This window comes from Balaenoptera musculus, chromosome 1 (genome assembly GCF_009873245.2).
Source record: "Balaenoptera musculus isolate JJ_BM4_2016_0621 chromosome 1, mBalMus1.pri.v3, whole genome shotgun sequence".
NCBI lineage: Eukaryota > Metazoa > Chordata > Mammalia > Artiodactyla > Balaenopteridae > Balaenoptera > Balaenoptera musculus.
The window spans coordinates 147,309,024-147,329,165 of NC_045785.1; the positions used below are offsets into that span (position 1 = coordinate 147,309,024).

The 20,142-nt window shown below is 41.3% G+C and overlaps 1 protein-coding gene across 5 annotated transcripts in view; it reads right to left on the reverse strand.

Annotated features, from left to right (window-relative positions):
* Positions 1-389: 389 nt before the first annotated feature.
* The window catches only part of UTP25 (UTP25 small subunit processor component), a 29,580-nt gene continuing 9,827 nt past the window's right edge, over positions 390-20,142 (reverse strand). For 2 of the 5 annotated variants that reach the window (XM_036871917.1, XM_036871899.1), the window contains exons 7-13: positions 19,156-19,375; positions 10,791-10,993; positions 9,445-9,627; positions 9,198-9,310; positions 8,793-8,831; positions 8,229-8,474; positions 396-1,364 (exon numbers count right to left, since the gene is read on the reverse strand). In XM_036871917.1, coding sequence (XP_036727812.1) covers positions 1,121-1,364; positions 8,229-8,474; positions 8,793-8,831; positions 9,198-9,310; positions 9,445-9,627; positions 10,791-10,993; positions 19,156-19,375 — 1,248 coding nt within the window. In that variant the 3' untranslated portion in view covers positions 396-1,120. Of the gene's footprint in view, positions 1,365-8,228; positions 8,475-8,792; positions 8,832-9,197; positions 9,311-9,444; positions 9,628-10,790; positions 10,994-19,155; positions 19,376-20,142 lie in introns of all 5 variants that reach the window. The other 3 variants (XM_036871926.1, XM_036871908.1, XM_036871933.1) reach the window with 3 other exon arrangements.

Below are 20,142 nucleotides of genomic sequence, written 5' to 3' on the forward strand. Positions count from 1 at the left end.
ATTACTGGGACATTTGGCAAAATCTGAATGGGGCCCAAGGATTAGTGGCAATTTCCTGATTTGACGGTTGTTTTGAGGTTACATAGAAAAATGTCCTTGTTTACATGAAATACATACTAAATTCAGGAGTGATTTTTAGGAGTGACAGGCCCAGCAACTCGGCAATTTATTTTCAGATGATTCAGGTTCTGAATTTGTAATTTTTCTGAGAATAGTTCAATTTTTTTTTTTTTTTGGCCGCGCTGCGCAGCTTGCAGGATATTTGTTCCCTGACCAGGAACTGAAACTTGGCCTCGGCAGTGAAAGCGCCGAGCCCAAACCACTGGACCGCCAGGGAACTCCCTAAAAATGTTTTTAAAAGTGTAACTTCTTTTCCTTTTTATGTTATATGACTTAAAAAATGACTATAGCAATGAAGACAGTGATGTTGAAGATGAATTTGCGACATCAAGAATTTCACAAAATTATTTCTTGAAATAAAGTACAAATTAATGTTATTTTATATAATGTGATTTTTTAAGTATATATTTTCACTAAAACATTTAGGAGTTAAAAAAAGATCAGTGAACGAATGTGCTCTTCTAGGTTGAATTAAAATAGAATATTTAAGGTTTAAAAAAGTTTGGCTGGGGAAAAATAACAGTTTTGCAAAACCTGTGCGATCCAAAACTAAGATGATATTCAACAGCAAGAAGTATTCCAATTTCTCATAACCAGTTCTCACAAGCAAAGAAGTGCATGCCTCACTTTAAGAAGGTGTCAAGTAGAAACAGGCAAATCTGAAAGAATTTACCAAGTGTAATAAATTAGAGGTGAAATCACAACAAAAGAATTTATGGCGTACAAAAAAATTCACAAGTAGAAGATTCCTTCTATCAACTTCTCAGAGTCCCATGAGCTCTCCTCTGACCTCTGAAAGATGGGTTTTACCAAAATCTGGTTTACACTGAACTTTTCAGGTATATATGATCTGAAAAGAAAGAAGTATCTGATAAGAACCTGCCTGGTGCTCCTTCCTTGTTGCAGCCCTTCTTTGTGTAAGTGATCAGAATCAGGTCCAAGTGACAAAGAATCAAGCATGACATATCACACCAAATACCATTTCCTGTCCAACCAATTCTCATCTCTCTCCAGTAATGAAGAGGTGGACGTTCTTCTTGGACGGCAGCATCTGCGCAGCCCGCTCCACGCCGACCACAGCAGCCAACCTCTGGGCGTCGTACTTGGAGTAGAGGACAGTGCAGGTCCAGGCAGCTTCCTCGCCTCTGGTGCTGGCTTGCAGCATGTTACAGACGTCACTGTAGAAGTGGGGATATGTTGGCAGTTCGTAGAAAATCAGGTTCCTGATGCCTTTTATTGTGTATCTGTTAGAAGGAGAAAGACAGGCTATGCCTACACGAGAAATTTTATGGAAAAGCCACCAAAGAGTTTTACAGGGACATAGTCACTCTCGCTGTTTCATGCAAGGAGAAAGACCATGGCACAAATAACACCCAGACCAAAAGTTACTCTAATTTGAGCTGGAGGGGCTCATTTTTTGTGACAACATATTTGAATTCCTAATGTTTGGCTTAAGATAATGATAAAATGAATTTGCACTTCTTGAGCCTAATCTGAGCAGCCTGAGGTAGGGTGGGGAAGAATAGTAGACAAGAATTAGAAATCTGTCGCAGAAAATTTGAAAAGCAGGCATTTCCAATTTAACATTATCCTCATTATAATCAGGCAAAACAGTGTTCTATAATGGAGATGAGGTCAGACCCAGTACATAAAATAAACTGCATAAACTGTAAATGCACTCCCATTAGTCTTTTCTTGTCATTCTGTAGACATGTTAACTCCATGGCAGATGTCCCAAGTTCACCCATTTACAAAATCCTGCCCGAGGACCCATTAGGCATTATGGGAAGGCAATTAATTTCAACAGCTTCCTCACTTCTTTCCCTGCTGCACAGGGCTGCATGGTTGGGGGGGGGGGGCGGCGTGCAGACCCTAGGGACTCGTCTTACAGTTCAGGTTGAGGTCAGTCATTCCCTCTTGGGCTCCATGACCAAAGATTTTATACGTTGACAAGGTTCTGATTTTTCCTGTTAGACTCTCATACAGGGCTGATGTCAGACTCCCTCGGGAATTTTATTTTATTCATGGACGATAAGTTTTCCTTGTCTTTTTATCCCTTGGCTCATCCTGATCTCTCTGGAGACCCTCCTCTTCCAAAATATAACTGCAGTCCATTACTTGGTTCATCTTTCCACATCCTCTTTCCATAAAGGAATTCTAATGGCTAATGATGTTGAAAAAACACAGTTCTGTCTCAGTAGTTATCAAAACAAACAAAAACAAATAGAGAGTTCCATTTCTGCTTACTATGTAGAAAACTCAAGAGAATACTGCTCCCATGCTAACAAGAAAAAGATAATCTACAACAGTGTTCCTTTTCTTGAGCCTAGATAGCTGATGTCACAGGGCAACCAAGTGAACTGATTCAGCGGTGCCCTGGTGTGTGTTAACAATGGATTCTCAGTGGGGGAGGACAGGTGCTGATTTGAAGCATTTGCCAATTTCTGTGGTGTAAATACTCCATTTCAAGCTACCAGTGTCACGTTGCTGAAGTTGGAACTGGGAAGAGATGTGCAACCATACCTTAAGAGCTGGTATGAGCCAGCTTCAGCCCATCACTGACTGAATTCCAAAGAGTGACAAGATCGTCTGAAGAAAGACAGGACATACGAACCACTTCACCCTTGGCAGAGCACAGTGGGGAAGAGGGCAGCTGCTAAGAAAGTGGGTAGGAAGAAAAAAGCTACACTTTTAACAAGTTCTTAAAGGGCAATTATGGGCTTGCATGACAGTTCAGAATCCCTGGGATTCCCGGACACTCCTTTACTTCACAGTCATGAGGTCTTTTCCATAGGTCTCCACTGGGAGCCCTGGAGAGGCTGGAGGCAAGGCAGAAGACCTGAGACACCCCGATGGTGGTGCAGACATGAAAACTCACTCTCTTCCCAGAGTCATGTTGTATATGAAGCTAAAGCCTGAAGCCAATGAGAGGGGCAAAGGTCAACTGCTGGGGTGGAGTCAGAAGCAGCAAAACTGTCTGCCCTAAGGGAGGGGCGTTAATCCCCTCACCCCATCCCTCCCCACCACAAGACTTACATCCAGTAAAAAGGGCAGTCTGTCCTGGGGAAAGGGCATGAAGCTTGTTCAGCCCAAGATCCTGCACTGATGTAAGCAGATGTTTGCCACCACCGCAGAGAAGCAGGGAATTCTTTCCCACCAAGACCCCCCATAGAACAAGGCAGAGGCTGGCCACCATGGAGGGTGGTGCAGGAACCCTGAGAAAGCGCCAGCTCCAAAGCCCAGGATGGACAGAATCTGCCTGCATCTAAGCCGGACCAGGAGGAGAACACCTGCCCCACTTCAAGCCCTGGGGGAGGAGCTGGCAGGAGCAGCCTGCTGCTGGGGGAGGGGCAGGAGCGTGGGGAGAGGCTCTCCCTCGGCACAGGAGTGCAGGGCGTGGCGAAAGCTGAGGGGGGAGCAGGGCGCTGAGACAAGGCCCTCCAGCTCCGGGCCCCACAGTGGGCCACTGTCTGCTGGAGGAACTGGCAGTCTGTGGTAAATAGAAGGTAACTATGGTAACAACCAAATCCTAACTAGATTCACAACTGCCACACTAGTGGCCTGACAGAAGAGGTGTGCCCAGGCCAACTACTTACTCAGGCACTACATTCAACTGACAACTACAAAAAACACAGAAAAGCAAGAAAAAGACATTAAAACCATGAGGTATCATTTTGACTATCAAGTCACTGGAAAAAAGCAGGGTTTTACAGAAATAGGCTAATGGAGTATAAATTATTTTGAGTGTGTATTTTAGCAGGGAGGGGAGAAGATGGGAGTGGCAACACACAGCAAATTTTAAACTGGGTACAGCTTTTGAACAAATAAGTTTTCCTTTCCAAATTTATCCTAAGGAAATGCCTAGGCAACTATGCCATCAACTACGCATACGGACGCTCTTGGCATTATTGTATATAACAGAAAACAAATCAATATGCCCATTAAAAGGAAACTGGGTTAATTATATACCCATACAATGTAACACTATGTAACCATTAAAAAGGATGCTATACACACCTTAAAGATTACTTACAATTACACAGAAAAGGTATTTTTACAATGTAAAGATTTAGCAGACCTACCTTGACCAAGTGATTACATTTAGTATCACCAAAAATGGGATAAACTGACACCCTGGGCCTCTTGAGGAGATGCAGGGGGAAGTACACAATATCCTCTATGTAGAATTCTTACTAAAATAATGTTTAAATCTTTGGTCCCCGAACTCTGATGCTCACTGAATCACCTATTTTTTTTTTTTAAATACCTGTAATTGGTCCCCATCCCCAAACACCATGATTTAACTGATACTGGGGTATGACCAGGGCATTCAGATTTTTAAAAGTTCCCCAAGGGGATTCTAATATGTAGCAAAGTTTGGGAACACTGATCTAAATAATAAGAAAACAGACAAATCCAGATGTGGGACATTCTACAGGAAATTGGACTGTACTCTTCAAAAAATATCAGTATCACAACAAGGAACAAAGGAAGAGAATTATTCTAGATCAGGGTTTCTTAACCCTGGCACTACTGCCATTTTAAGCCAGGTAATTCTTTGTTGTAAGGGCTGTCCTGTGCACTGCAGGACGTCTAGCAGCACCCAGGCCTTGACCCGCTTGAACCACTAGATCACTAGAATAACCCTCCAACTGTACCAACCAAAAATGTCTCCAGATATTTCCAAATGTCCCTTGGGGAGCAAAACTGCTCCTGCTTGAGAACTGCTAAAATAGACTAAGACACATGTCAAACAAATGCAATGTAGGATTCTTAACTAAGTCCTGGATTTGGGGGCGGGGGGTGAGAAACAGCTGTAATAGTCATTTTGGGAACAACTAGGAAAATTTGCATACAGACTAAATATTAGACGGTATTACTGCAGTAATGTCAAGTGGTATGTTAATGGTGTTGTGGTTAGATAAAAGAATGTTGTTTTTAGGCTCTACAGGCTGAAAGATTTAGGAGTTAAGTGTCATGAAGCCTCCCGTAATTTACTCTCAAATGGTTCAGGAAGAAAAAATAAGAGATGTGAGTGGAAAGAGAGAAGGAGAGACAGAGAATGTGGGTGCATGAGAATGTGGCAAAATGCTAACAGCTGGTGAAATCTAAATGGAAGGAGTTAGAGATGTTCACTGGGATAGTCTTACAATGTCTTTTGAAATGAAATCTTCCCAAATAAAAAGTTGGAGCGGGGGCAGGATACAGTAGAACTATATATATATTAACTTAAAAATACATCCATAACATACAAATATATACCAAAATGCTAACTTATTTAAGCTTTTTTTCAATAAGCACATAAAACATTAAAGATAAAAGAAAAAAAATCCCAATGTGTACATTGTGATCCCAATTTTGGTATCCTTTTTAAAATGCCTGTGTCTGTGTGTGTGTGCATGTGCACATGTTTTTTACATTAAAAAGACAGGTAAGAAATACACCAAAATGGGTATTTATATCAGTAAGATTATAAGTGATCCCATTTTTTTAACCTAGATTTTCTAGGTTCTCTACAATAATTGTGTAATACTCTTATAATGAGAGAACTTTTAAAGCAAAATAAAACAACAAAACCAATTCCAATAGGTATTATATTTAAAAACCAAGAAAATCTCTCTTAGTACCAATTCGTCCACAGTAGAGACTAGGCATCTCTTGGAAATAAGAGAACGTGACCAGAACCTCTTCAGAGGGGCAGTTAGTACCAATTCCCATGATCTTCTGCACCTCTTCCCCTGCCTTCCTCCTCTCCTGTATGTGCTTTGGGTCTTCAGTGACCCCTACAAATATGGCATAACACTGTGACAGGACCTAAAACTAAGGACATTCCAGATGTCTGTTACCTGACAACTGTTAAAGATAAATGAGGCACCCACAACTGACTTGCAAGGCTGGCTCCTGCATACGGTCTATAAAGACCAGGTCTGTTACTTCTACAACTGGGGTTCTCCCTGGGGCAGGGAGCACTCAGAAACACCCCACTAGCGTTTCCCTCCTCCAGAAATCTTACCTCTAGAGTTTCTGATTGCCCCCTGCTTAAGAATCCTCCTTCCTGTGCTAACCCACTATAATGCTCAGAGAAAGAACTGTGAACTGTCCTCCCCTCAGGAGGGCCATCATGACCAAATGCCCACCCCATCCTAAGATTCTACTGGTTTCACCTCCCCAAAGAAAACAAATCCTCAGGTTGAAAGTTTTTTGCTAGCTCACAAACGAACTGCAATATGTCTAACACTGCCTACTTCCATAGAGAATATAAATACAGAATTTTAAAGCTGGATACTAAAGTTTAAAATACATGTACTTTTCCCAAGGTCAAATGAAAAAATCAAATCACAAAGACACTGCAGATCAAAATACCCATCATCACCTTGGTGACCTCTCAAGCAAAAAAATCTATAGCTGGGAACCTTGAGATATTTGGCAGTTGCAGATTATCTCCATTCAACTCAAACACCCACTAACCTGGTCCAGGGTATAAAGCAAATGGCACGTGTTAGGTTTCTCTTTATAGTGACTTTGGGGACAAAACAGCTTGGTCAATAAATGAACAGTGTAAGACAGGAGACTGTCCTGCCTACTTAAGAGAAAGGGCTCCTTTGACATCATGGCCTCTCCTTGAAAAGCTGCTACTTGAGAGCAGTCCTCATCCCAGCTTAGTTCACACTTGCTACAGACAATCATGCTGGCAAGTTTTCCAATCCATCCACTTCATTTAAAGGACTTGCTTTGATGTATCAAGCTTTTGGAAAACTAAGGGCTCTTTAGACGTGCGGAGTGCAAACTCCCCCAAAATACCATTTCCAACATGAATGAAAACAACAACTCACTGGAACAAAGCAAATGATGATGCCAGCAAGAAGGCATTCGTTAACACTCTTGGGCCAAACAGCCTTGTCTGGGTAGCCAAGATGAAGCCCAGCAAACGCAAATGTAGTCATTCCTCAACTCTCCACTAGCAGATCATCTAGGCAGCAGAATACCCAAAGAAGTCATGTCATGCCAGCCTGCTTCGCTCCGGCAGGCTGCTGGATCCCTCCCTCCCCGTCCTGGTAAGGAGAACATTTCGGAGGAACACCATCCTAATATCAGCATAAACTAAAAGGCAATGCAATGCCAAGGTGCATCATCTAATATGTTCCAAAGCCTAGAGGATTTCAGGCTTAGATGTTAGGGATTCTCTGAGGAAACGTGCTCCTCATTAGCTTATGACTGAGAATTAATAAAACAGTAAAGTCAGAACTTAAACTCACTGGACATTATTGTGAATCAGGAAAGAAAAGGTTATAGGATGCAATTTCCAGTCTCTCTAGGTAAGAGCTTAAAAGGGGCTTTTACATTTGGCAGCAGAGAGAATTAGCAAAACAATAAAATAACCAAACTCTGGGGGCACAAAGGGCTGCAACTATCCCAAATAGTAACAGAAGGCTCAATATTACTAACAATCTAATTAGAATTAAAAAAAAAAAAAAAAAGAAAAGAAAAAAAAGGCCAATCCAACTTATTTTGTCAAAGTCACATGGTGGGGAAGCTAAGCAAACCCTGAAGTCCTTAGATATTCAACTCTAAGCCCCTCACCTTTTGCTTCTCATAAACTTCAAGGAGCCCCTTAGTCCTGGTTCTCCTCGGTGCAGAAGTGTGTGTGCACTGCCTCAGGACAAAGGAGAACTTTCTGAACACTGACACTGTACTCAACTTCCATCTCCACAGACCACACAGTCCCGAATGTTTCATCTGTGCTTCTACGACAGGTTCCTCCCTTTCCTGTATTCAGCTGAGTTGTCCCTGTCGAGAGCTGCTCAGCTCTGTAATGTCTTTCTTGAGGGGTACACCCACAGCTACAGGAGGTACCCTAAGTATGGACCCACTCCAGATCTATATACAGGTTATGCTGTAGTCACTCATTCGTTTCTACCACCTTTTCCAACAATGCCCATTTTGGAAGAAAACCAACCAACCAATCAAGAAAAGTCTGTCCAGCCCCCCAAACTCTGGCTTGTCTGCAGGAGGTGAAGCAAGGGAGGACCTTATAACACAGCAAAGCCCACCATGCACTTGGAAGCAGGCCCTCCAGAGAGGACACTTGAAACCTGGCCCTACGTTACCTTTTGTAGAAATGGAAGCGCTCTGTGAGGAGCAGGAACTGCTTCTCTCCTTGAAGGAAGAAGTGTCTGGCCCTGGAGACACCAGACTTCTGGGTGTACTCGCAGATATGAGTGAAATTCAGTTCCTCCTTCTTGAAGTAATTTCGGAGACGCACAAAGTCAAAGTAGGAGGGGACATAGATAAGCGTGTGAGACATGACTGCATCACGATACTGAGGCAAAATCTTGTTGACGAAAAAGTTAAACCTGATTTGGAAAGGCAAAGGGCAAAGTCAGTGGTCTAGAGGTGAGCCATAGTGTCACTGCCAACTGCATGACCCTGGGCAAGTCACAATCTCCTTCTACCTCCCCTAAGAGGCCAGTTTGGCCTACCTCATTGCAAAGAGATTATGTAAGGATAAAACTTGTTAAGCGCATTAAAAAGTAAGTGCTAACACTATTCATCATAAAGAATAGATGTGATGCTGGTATATCCCAGAGAATTATTCTAGGAAGTACATAACTGTAACATTCATTCATTCAGTTGTCAATCAGTCAGTCAACAAATAATTACTGAACACCTACCATGTGTTAAGCACCATTCTGCTACCATGGGTCCCCTGACTAAACACAATGAGAAGACAGGGGAAAATTACATAGAGAATTAGGAAAACTGTTCTTGCCCTGAAGGGCTTAGAATTAAGTTGTTGACATGCGGCATTAAAAAATTAATGTAATTTAAAAATGCCACAGTCTAGGGGAAAGTACCCCTGATTTACTAACCCTGCCACTATTGGAACTAGGACAAGACACCATTTCTCTGGCCTTCAGCGTCCTCCTCTGTCAATGGCATGATTGGATTCAATTATCTCATTTCATTTCGTAAATGGTAACTAATAAAGCCAACAAGGAATACAATTCTAAATTTGAATGCCCAAGTAAAATCCCTCTCTGTGACCCCCAGGGGTCCAATGGGACAGGGGAGGGTACCTGGCATCAATCACTGAAGCTAGGTTTTCAGCTTCCATCCTCTGGAAGACATGTGGGAGCTGCACCAGGACATGACTGATGGAGCCTGTCATCGGGACGTTCCTCACAGCCACCTGCCAGGAGTCAGTGAGAACATTAGGAAGTGAGCTATTCCCATTGTTGACCAAATGCTATCCTCTCCTTCTGCCTCATGACCCAAACAATACACAATACTTCATGAAAATTCAGAGAAAGAAGGAGAACCCACCTGGCCTTGCACATTGACACAGTACTTGTTGAACACAGAGTTGATCTGGGCATCCTGCAGGGCCCCAAACAGCAGTGTCTGACGATAGTACTTGGACCAATTATTGAGGCTCCACATGCGCACTCGAGAAAAGTCCACCCCATGTGAGTCCAAGGGCAGTAGGTTCATGTGGTTCATCAAATGCTTTGAGCAGAAATAATACTCCATTAATACTTATTGAACACTTACCTGTTAGGCATTGCTAACCTTTCTATAAGCCCACCATCTTATTTAACCCCATGAAGTACATACTATCATCTCCCAAATTACAACAAGAAAACTGAGGCTCAGATGGGTGAGTGACTTGCCCATAGTCAAGCGAACAAGAAGAAAAGCTCAAACTGGCCACCTCGTGGATCTTTCAAAAAGGATCAAGATGCTACCTATACAGAATATTTCTTTTAAAGGAAATTCTGAAATGCCACTCTGGTCACTCTATAAGCAACTCAGTTCCAGACTTGGACAAGAAGGGAAATGCCATGGAAAACAGAGCTGCTGTCCTTCCGTGACTTGGTTCCCAAAACGTTAGAAAATTCCCTGAGTGACTACATGTGCCTTTTGCTCAAAATAAAGATGACTCAACCATCGACATGCCTTTTCTATTTTAATCATATTTTTACCTTGTAATGTATATTGAAGGGTCACAAGTACTATAAGTTTATTCCCTACTTTATAAATAAGTACTCCCCTTTATTTGTCCTGAACTTACTCCAAGTCCTGGGGTTGTAGAAAAGGTAAATTCTCACATGCCTTATAAAAATAAACCTATAGTTCTGTGATGAGGATTGTTCCAAAGCACAATCCTAAACCCCAAAACATTGCAGAGTATGTTGAGAGGGAGAAAAAAACTTATAGCACAAATTACAGTAAGGGGACAAAAACATCTTACATTTCTCTGTAAAACATCAAAAATTAAGAAATCATGAGCAATGTTTTTCCATCTCCACTGAAGACCAAACAAAAGAGAACAAGCATAAATAGGAGGAACTATTTTAGATAAAAACATTCCTGGTGAGGAGGAATTTCAACCAACCAACCAACCACACTAAACTGGTCTATTACTAGAAGCAACTTTTAAGGGGAAGAAATCTTTTCTGGAGATTTGAAAATGTTGACAAGAATTTTTATCTTTCTGGATACTTTACTGACCAACTTGTGGGTAGAAGAGGGGACAACATTTCCCATTTTCAAACTGGAAAATGTGGAATATTTCCATTTCCAAGCTGAGTTTTAATCTGGACTTTAATAACCATTTCAGACTCAAACCACTGAGCTTCTAGTCTCTAAGTGTGAATGACCAGCATTACCAAGACATGCTCCCAGTTCTGCATCAGGTAAATGTCAGCTTGATCAATGATGAGAAGCTCAATAGAAGACAGAAAGTCAAAATCTCTCTTCTTCTCTCCTTCTCCACCAATGATGGTCCTCAAGCCCAGAGGGGAGGCAATGAGGATGTCGGACGAATAGAAGGGGGCATAAAGTCGGATGCTCCTCTGCAGTATTGCCACTCCTACACACAAAACAGCCAAGCATACATCAGTTCATGAGTCACCACCAAGCCATCAGCTTCCACCCTCTCAAACTGCAGCCTCCCCTTGTACCTTCCACATCTTCCCCTTTGTATATAATTGTGCTCAAACTGCTTTAATTATTAAAATCATCATCATCCCTCCTTTGCATCTACGGTCCCTTCTAGCTCCCATCCTCTTCTTTTCCTTCACCGGCAAACCTTCCAGAAAATTGTCTCTACTTTAAAACCTCCCACTCACTCCTTAATGCACTGCAATCTGCCTCTGAGTCTCAGGACACCATTGAAATGACTCTTGCTAAGGTCACCAACAGCTCTCAGTTACCAATTCAATGGCACTTTAGTGTTTCTTGTCACGAATGCATAAGCACTCCCTCCTTGAAATGTTCTTTTCCTTACCGGTGGTTTCCAAGACTTTAACACTTACTTCTCCTACTACTGACCTGGTCCTTATCTATTTTTCCATATTCAAAGAGCTCTTCTACAAATCCCTGGATTCACCCACAAGTTCTCTTTCACTCTACATAAAGCTTTGGATAAATATATTCACTAATTCTGGTTTTAACATTATCATCGCAAAAATTTATATTTCCTGCCCACATCTCTTTCTTAAGCAACAAGTAGCAGTTTGTAAAGAGCCCAGATCATATGTGAAGGAGATTCACTTGCTAATCTTAAAGCATCTACCAGAGAGGCAGAAGTTGGCTGGGACTCTCTCTGGGGACAGAATGCTGGCAGATGCCATTTTTACCAATTCCCTCTACCTTGATGGCACTGGTGGGTGCCGTTTTTTGCACTCTCACTCTAAGTTGCTAACAGTGGTGGCAGGTGAGTACCCCCTACCCCACTGCCCTGCACTGGCTGTGTGCAGCACTGACAGACATGCACAACGAGCAGCTGCGCCTACCCCACCTCATGCCATGCGCAGGACACGACCGGAGGCCACAGTCGCATGCAGCCCACACAGGGGACACTCCTTGAGCACCAGGCTCAGGCAGATGGGGGTGGGACTGCATTTCTAGACTCCATGGGAGTGAAACAAACAGAGAGAGGGAGTTTATAAGACAACCAAGAACTAGGAAAAAGTTAAAAATACAGTTCTTCTCCCACACAGGGCCACTCCTTCAAGACGGGGCAATAACTGTTTTGCATAATACACAGAAACAAACACGGAGAGTCAAGCAAAATGAGGAAGCAGAGGAACATGTTCCAAATGAAGGAACAAGATAAAACCCCAGAAAAAATATTTAATGAAACAGATGTAAGTGATTTATCTGATAAAGAATTCAAAGTCATAGTCATAAAGATGCTCACCAAACTTGGGAGATGAATGAACGAACACAGTGAGAAACTCAAGAAAGAGATAGAAAATAAAAGAAAGTTCTAAACAGAACTCACACAGCTGAAGAATATAATAACTGAACTGAAAAATACACTAGAGGGAATCAACAGCAGACTAGATGATAGAAAAGAACAGATCAGTGACCTGGAAGACAAGGTAGTAGAAATCACCCCAACAAAACAGCAAAGAGAAAAAATATTTTTAAAATATGAGGACAGTTTAAGGGAACTGTGGGACAACATCAAGTGTACTATCATCAGTGTTAAGGGGTCACAGAAGAGAGAGAAAGGGGCACTAACATCCACATTATAGGGGTCCCAGAAGGAGGACAAAGAGAAAGAAAGGGGCAGAAAACTTATCTGAAGAAATAATGGCTAAAAAATGTCCCTAACCTGGTGAAGGAAACAGACATTCAGGTCCAGCAAGCACAAAGAGTCCCAAACAAAATGAACCCAAGGAGGTTCATGCCAAGACACATTATAATTAAAATGTCAAAAGTCAAAGGTAAAGAGGGAATCTTAAGCAGCAAGAGAAAAACAACTAATTACAGACAAGGGAATCCCCATAAGAATATCAGCTGATTTTTCAGCAGAAACTTTGTGGTCCAGAAGGAAATGGCATGATGTTCAAATATGCTGAAAGGAAAAAACTTCCAACAAAGAAGGAAGGAAATAATAAAAGTCAGATGAGAAGTACTGAATAAATGAAATGGAGACAAAAAAAAAAAGATCAATGAAACTGAGAGCTGGTTCTGTGAAAAGATAAACAAAAATAACAAACCTTTAGCCAGACTCAATAAGAAAAAAAGAGAAGGGGCCCAAATAAAATCAGAAATGAAAGAGAAGTTATAACTGACACTACAGAAATACAAAGTATCATAAGAGACTACTACGAACAATTATACACCAACAAGTCAGATAACCTAGAAGAAATGCATAAATTCCTAGAAACACACAATCTTCTAAAACTGAATCATGAAGGAACAGAAAATGTAAATAGATCAATTACTAGTAATGTGATTGAATCAGTAATCAAAAAACTCCCCAAAAACAAAAGACCAGGACCAGAGAGCTTCACTGGTAAATTCTACAAAATATTTAAAGGAGATTTAATACCTATCCTTCTCAAACATATTCCAAAAAACTGAAGAGGCGGAAACACTTCCAAACTCATTTTATGAGGCCAGCATAACCTTGATACTGAAACCAGACAGAAACACCACAAAAAAAGAAATGTACAGGCTAATATGCCTGATAAACACAGATGAAAAAATCCTTGACAAATTATTAGCAAACTGAATCCAACAATACATTAAAAGGAACATACACTATAATCACGTAGAATTTATTCCAGGGATGCAAGGATGGGTTGACAAAGCGGGTACAGAGGGAATGTATCTCAACATAACAAAGGCATATACGATAAACCCACAGCTAACATCATATTCAGTGGTGAAAAGCTGAAAGCATTTCCTCTAAAATCAGGAACAAGACACGGATGCACACTTCTGCCACTTTTATTCAACATAGTATTGGAAATCCTAGCCACAGCAACTAGGTAAGAAAAAGAAATAAAAGATACCCAAATTGGAAAGGAGAAGTAAAACTGACTTTGCAGATGACATGATACTTTATGGAGAAAACCCTAAAGACTCCACCAAAAAACTGTCAGAACTAATAAATGAATTTAGTAATGCTGCAGGATACAAAATTAACAAAAATCTGTTGCGTTTATATACATTAATAATGAACTATTAGAAAGAGAAATTAAGAAAACAATCCATTTACAATAGCATCAAAAAGAATAAAATACCTAGAAAAAATCTAACCAAGAAGGTAAAAAACTTGTACTTGGAAAACTACAAGGTATTGATGAAAGAAATTAAAGATGACACAAACATGCAAAAATACACCATGCTCATAGATTGGAAGATTTAGTATTGTTAAAATGTCCATACTGGACACCAAGGAGGGAAAGTGGTGATGGGGGTGGTGGTGTGATGAATTGGGAGATTGGGATTGACATGTATACACTAATATGTATTAAATGGTCAACTAATAAGAACCTGCTGTATAAAATAATAAATAAAATTCAAAACTTAAAAAAAAGGGCTTCCCTGGTGGCGCAATGGTTGAGAATCTGCCTGCCAATGCAGGGGACACGGGTTCGAGCCATGGTCTGGGAAGATCCCACATGCCGTGGAGCAACTAGGCCTGTGAGCCACAATTACTGAGCCTGCGCGTCCGGAGCCTGTGCTCCGCAGCAAGAGAGGCCACGAAAATGAGAGGCCCGCGCACCGCGATGAAGAGTGGCCCCCACTTGCCGCAACTAGAGAAAGTCCTCGCACAGAAACGAAGACCCAACACAGCCAAAAATAAATGAATAAATAAATTTTAAAAACACAAAAAATTCAAAAAAAAATGTCCATACTACCCAAAGAAATCTACAGATTCAATGCAATCCTTATCAAAATACCCATGACATTTTTCATAAAACTAGAATAATCCAAAAATTTGTACAGAGCTGCAAAGGACCCTGAATAGCCAAACTGATTAGGAGAAAGAAGAACAAAGCTGAAGGTATAACACTCCCTGATTTTAAACTACACTACAAGTCTACAGTAATCAAAATTGTATGGTAATAGCACAAAAACAGACACAGATCAACAGAACAGAGAGCCCAGAAATAAATCCATATTTATATGGTCAATTAATCTATGACAAAGGAGGCAAGAATATATACAATGTGGAAAAGACAGTCTCATCAACAAATGGTGCTGGGAAAACTAGACAGCTACATGCAAAAGAATGAAACTGGACCACTAGCTTACACCATCTACAAAAGTCAACTCAAAATGGATTAAAGACTTGAACATAAGACCTGAAAACCACAAAACTCCTAGAAGAAAACATAGGCAGTAACTTCCCTGACAACAGTCTTAGCAATATTTTTTTGGATCTGACTCCACAGGCAAGGCAATGAAACCAAAAATAAACAAATGGGACTACATCAAACTAAAAAGCTTCTGCACAGCGATGGAAACCATCAGTGAAACAAAAAGGCAATCTACTGAATGGGAGAGGATATTTGCAAATCTAGTAAGGGGTTAATACCCAAAATATATAAAGAACTCATGTAACTCATTATCAAAAAACCCCAAACAATCCAATTAAAAATTAGCAGAGGACCTGAATAGACACTTTTCCAAAGAAATCGTACTGACAGCCAACAGTCAAATGTAGAGATGCTCAACATCACTAATCATCAGGGAAATGCAAATCAAAATCACAATGAGAAATCAAAACTACAATGAGGTACCATCTCACACTGGTCAGAATGGCCATCATTAAAAAGTCTACAGGACTTCCCTGGTGGTGCAGTGGTTGAGAATCTGCCTGCCAATGCAGGGGACACGGGTTCAAACCCTGGTCTGGGAAGATCCCACATGCCGTGGAGCAACTAGGCCCGTGAGCCACAATTACTGAGCCTGCGTGTCTGGAGCCTGTGCTCCGCAACAAGAGAGGCCGCGATAATGAGAGGCCCGCGCACCGCGATGAAGAGTGGCCCCCACTTGCCGCAACTAGAGAAAGCCCTCGCACAGAAATGAAGACCCAACACAGCCATAAATAAATAAATTAATTAATTAAATTTAAAAAAAAAAAGTCTACAAATAACAAATGTTGGAGAGGGTGTGGAGAGAAGGGAACCCTCCTATACTGTTGGTGGGAATGTAAGTTGGTGCAGTCACTATGGAAAACAGTATGGAGGTTCCTCGGAAAACTAAAAATAGAATTACCATATGATCCAGCAATCCCACGCCTGGGCATATATCTGAACAAAACTATAATTCAAAAAGATACATGCACTCCTATGTTCATAGCAGTACTATTCACAATAGCCAAGACGTGGAAACAACCTAAATGTCCACTGACAGATGAATGGATAAAGATGTGATACATATATACAATGGAATACTACTCAGCCATAAAAAAGAACAAAATAATGCCATTTGGCAGCAACATGGATGCAACTACAGATTATCATACTAAGAGGAGTCAGTCAGAAAGAGAAAGACAAATACCATATGATATCACTTGTATATGAAATCTAAAATATGGCACAAATGAACCTATCTACAAAACAGAAACAGACTCACAGACCTGTGGTTGCCAAGGTCAGGGGTGGGGAGAGGGATGGACTGGGAGTTTGGGGTTAGTTGATGCAAACTATTACATTTAGAATAGATAAACAACAAGGTCCTACTGTATAGCACAGGGAACTATATCCAATCTCCTAGGATATGCCATAATGCAAAAGAGTATAAAAAAGGGTATATATGTGTATAACTGAGTCACTGCCATACAGCAGAAATTAGCACAACATTGTAATTCAACTATACCTACTCCAATTAAAAAAAAAGAAGAAGAAGAATGTATCAGGTGGCTAGTAAGTGCTGTGATCAAAATGAAATAATATAAAATGATAGGCTGTGATTTTGGAGTTATAAATTCTTACAGCCACCATGTATTATAAGTTGCTATTAACCAAAGCATAGAGAGAAAAAAAACCACAATGAGATATCACCTCAAACCTGTCAGAATAGGTCTTATCAAAAAGACAAGAAATAACAAATGCTGGCAAAGATGTGGAGAAAAGGGAACCCTTGTGCATTGTTAGTGGAAATGTAAATTGGTGTAGCCACTATGGAAAACAGTATGGATGTTCTTCAAAAATTAAAAATAGAACCACCATACAATTGAGCAATTCAACTTCTGGGTGTTTATCCAAAGAAAAAAAAACACTAATTCAAAAAGATATATGAGGGGCTTCCCTGGTGGCGCAGTGGTTGAGAGTCTGCCTGCCAATGCGGGGGACACGGGTTCGAGCCCTGGTCTGGGAGGATCCCACATGCCGCGGAGCAACTAGGCCCGTGAGCCACAATTACTGAGCCTGCGCGTCTGGAGCCTGTGCTCCGCAACAAGCGAGGCCGCGATGGTGAGAGGCCCGCGCACCGCGATGAAGAGTGGCCCCCACTTGCCGCAACTAGAGAAAGCCCTCTCACAGAAACGAAGACCCAACACAGCCATAAATAAATAAATAAATAAATAAACCCAAAAGTTAAAAACAAAAAAAAAAAACTCCCCCCCAAAAATAAATAAATAAATAAATAAAGATATATGCACTCCTACGTTCACTGCAACATTTATAATAGCCAAGATATGGAATATGGAAGCAGCTTAAATGTCCATAGATGATGAATGGATTAAGATGTGGTGTGTATACACACACACACACACACACACACACACAATGGAATATTACTCAGCCATAAATGAATGAAATCTTGCCATCTGCGACAACAAGGATGGACCTTGTTGAGGGTATCACAGTAAGTGAAATAAGTCAAACAAAGACAAATATCAATAGCATATGATTTCACTTAGATGTGGAATCTAAAAAACAAAACAAACAAAAAACCAGACTGATAGATACAGAGAACAGACTGGTGGTTGCCAGAAGGGAGGGTGGGGTTGGCGGGTGGGCAAAATGGATGGGGGAGATCAGGAGGTATAAAACTTCCAGTTATAAAGTGAACAGGTCACAGGGATCCAATGTATGCCATGGGGAATATAGTCAATAATATTGCATTAACTTTGTATGGTGACAAATGGTAACTATACTTATTGTTGTGGTTAAGTTTTTAAGGTATACAGACATTGAATCACTATGTTGTATACCTGAAACTAATACGTCAACTATATATCAATTAAACAAAAGACTGATTTATCAGCTGCTTGTTGGCCACCTGCATATGTTTAAAACTAACCATAAGCTCTCATCCCCTTGCACTGCACACTCCAGCCATGCTAAAGCCTCTGAATCTTAGGTCATGCCGGTTTATTCACCCTGATGCCTCCACACATGCAGTTTCCTGTCTGGAACTTTTTCTTCCACTCTCATCACCCCACTTTGTACCTGGCTAAATCCTACTCAGGTTTCAACTTAGTACGGATGGTACCTCCAACAGAAGGCCTTCCCTAACAGTCCTGTGCCCATTTTGAGTAAGGATATTTGCTTTAAATACTTTAAATAGAACACCCACTATCCTCTAACCATAACACATCTCATCCCATACTGTCTGGTTTGTCTTAAGGCTGGACTTCCTTCACAGTAACTTTTAATTCCGTATCTCCAGCTTCTTAACAGTGCCTGGCACATAGTAGATTCTTAATAATCGGTAAATGGGCATATGTGACTAATAAATATTTTCCAGGAACTTTTTCAATGTACAACCAACCAAGTACATGGGAGCTGAATGAGAGACAAGCAAAAATGTGCAAAGCTGGGTGGGAGTCAGTAAGTCCAGAGTGGAGATAATTCAGTTGTGGGCACTCCACATGGCAGACAGGAGGGAAGTCCATTACGTACAGATGCTCTAGTTTATTCATCTTCCCCAGACTGACCCACCCAGCCCCATCACCTCCAACTCCCCCAAGAACCCCTGTAGCATTGACTGTGAGCTACCAGCTATAGGCATGCTGAGACATTTGTTATAAACATGCATGTGCCTTTCATACATGCCTTCACAGACACTCCATGCCATTAGTCAAGTATGCACCCCATTAGCCAAGGCAAGACTCTCCCCTGGCAGACAAGACGTCTCAAATGCATCCTGGTTCTGCTAGGAGGCTGAGTCAGTGACCCTCTGAAAGAATGCCTAATTCCAGGCTTCTAGCTTCCAGCTATGTGCACCTCACACCTCAGGTCCCTCAGGGTCTCAGTTTTGACAAGGAGGAATTACCAGTCCTGAAGTGGTCATCGATGTTGCCGACAAATACAGCTTCATAATCCTCAGGCCTCTTCAGGTTGGGTGGTCTCTCCTCGGGATCTGAGCCATACTCTCCATTAAACCTCTTTTTGTTGCTTACAATTATTTTCTTCTTGCTGTCGCCCTCAAGAAGACTGATGAAGAGCTGTACCACCCGCAAAGCAGCTTCCCGGAATGGCACCACTATCAGCACCTGCGGAAGGAGTGATGGGCAGCCTTGGCGGGGCAAGCGGAAGGAAGGACAGCTCGAGGTGAGCCCGCTGAGGACCTCAGGAGCCCTCTGTTCCGCAGCCCCTGGCCAAGCACCACATCCGTGTCACCCCCTTTACACAGGACCTGGCTCCGTACTGAAGGCTGAGCATCTTTCCGACCCACAGCACCATGTCCTATGAACTTCAATCTCATGGCTCCTTGGGGGGCAATTCTTAAGCAGAACATAGAAATACCTTTTGAGGTAAGCCAATGCCGTTAACAGAGGTGTCCATTAGCAAAAACCCAAGGGCACAAACACACAAAGCTCTTTGAGAACAAGAAATGTTACTCATTTCTGTCTCCCACAGAACTTAGTTCAGTATTTTGATCCATAAGACCCAAGGAATATGCTGAACAAATGAATTAGATGTATTAAGTAGAGAATAAAGCTAGTAAGGAAAGGACTAAAGCATCATTACTTTTCTAGTACATTTCCTAGTATATTTTTCAGAAATGATGGTAAAGGATTTCTGAAATAAGATCATATTTCAATGGGAAATACAGGATTCAGTTTTCCAAACATTTCCAAAAGTGCTTAATGTTAACTGTTGAGGAAAAAACCAGAAGATGCTTAACAAATGATTAACTTCTAACTACCCTTGTGTAAACAATACAATCAGTGGATATAACCCGAGTCAGATCAGGCAATTCACCAAATTCTGAATGTGATTCATGGGTAACCTACCTCATATTCTATTTTGCAATTCT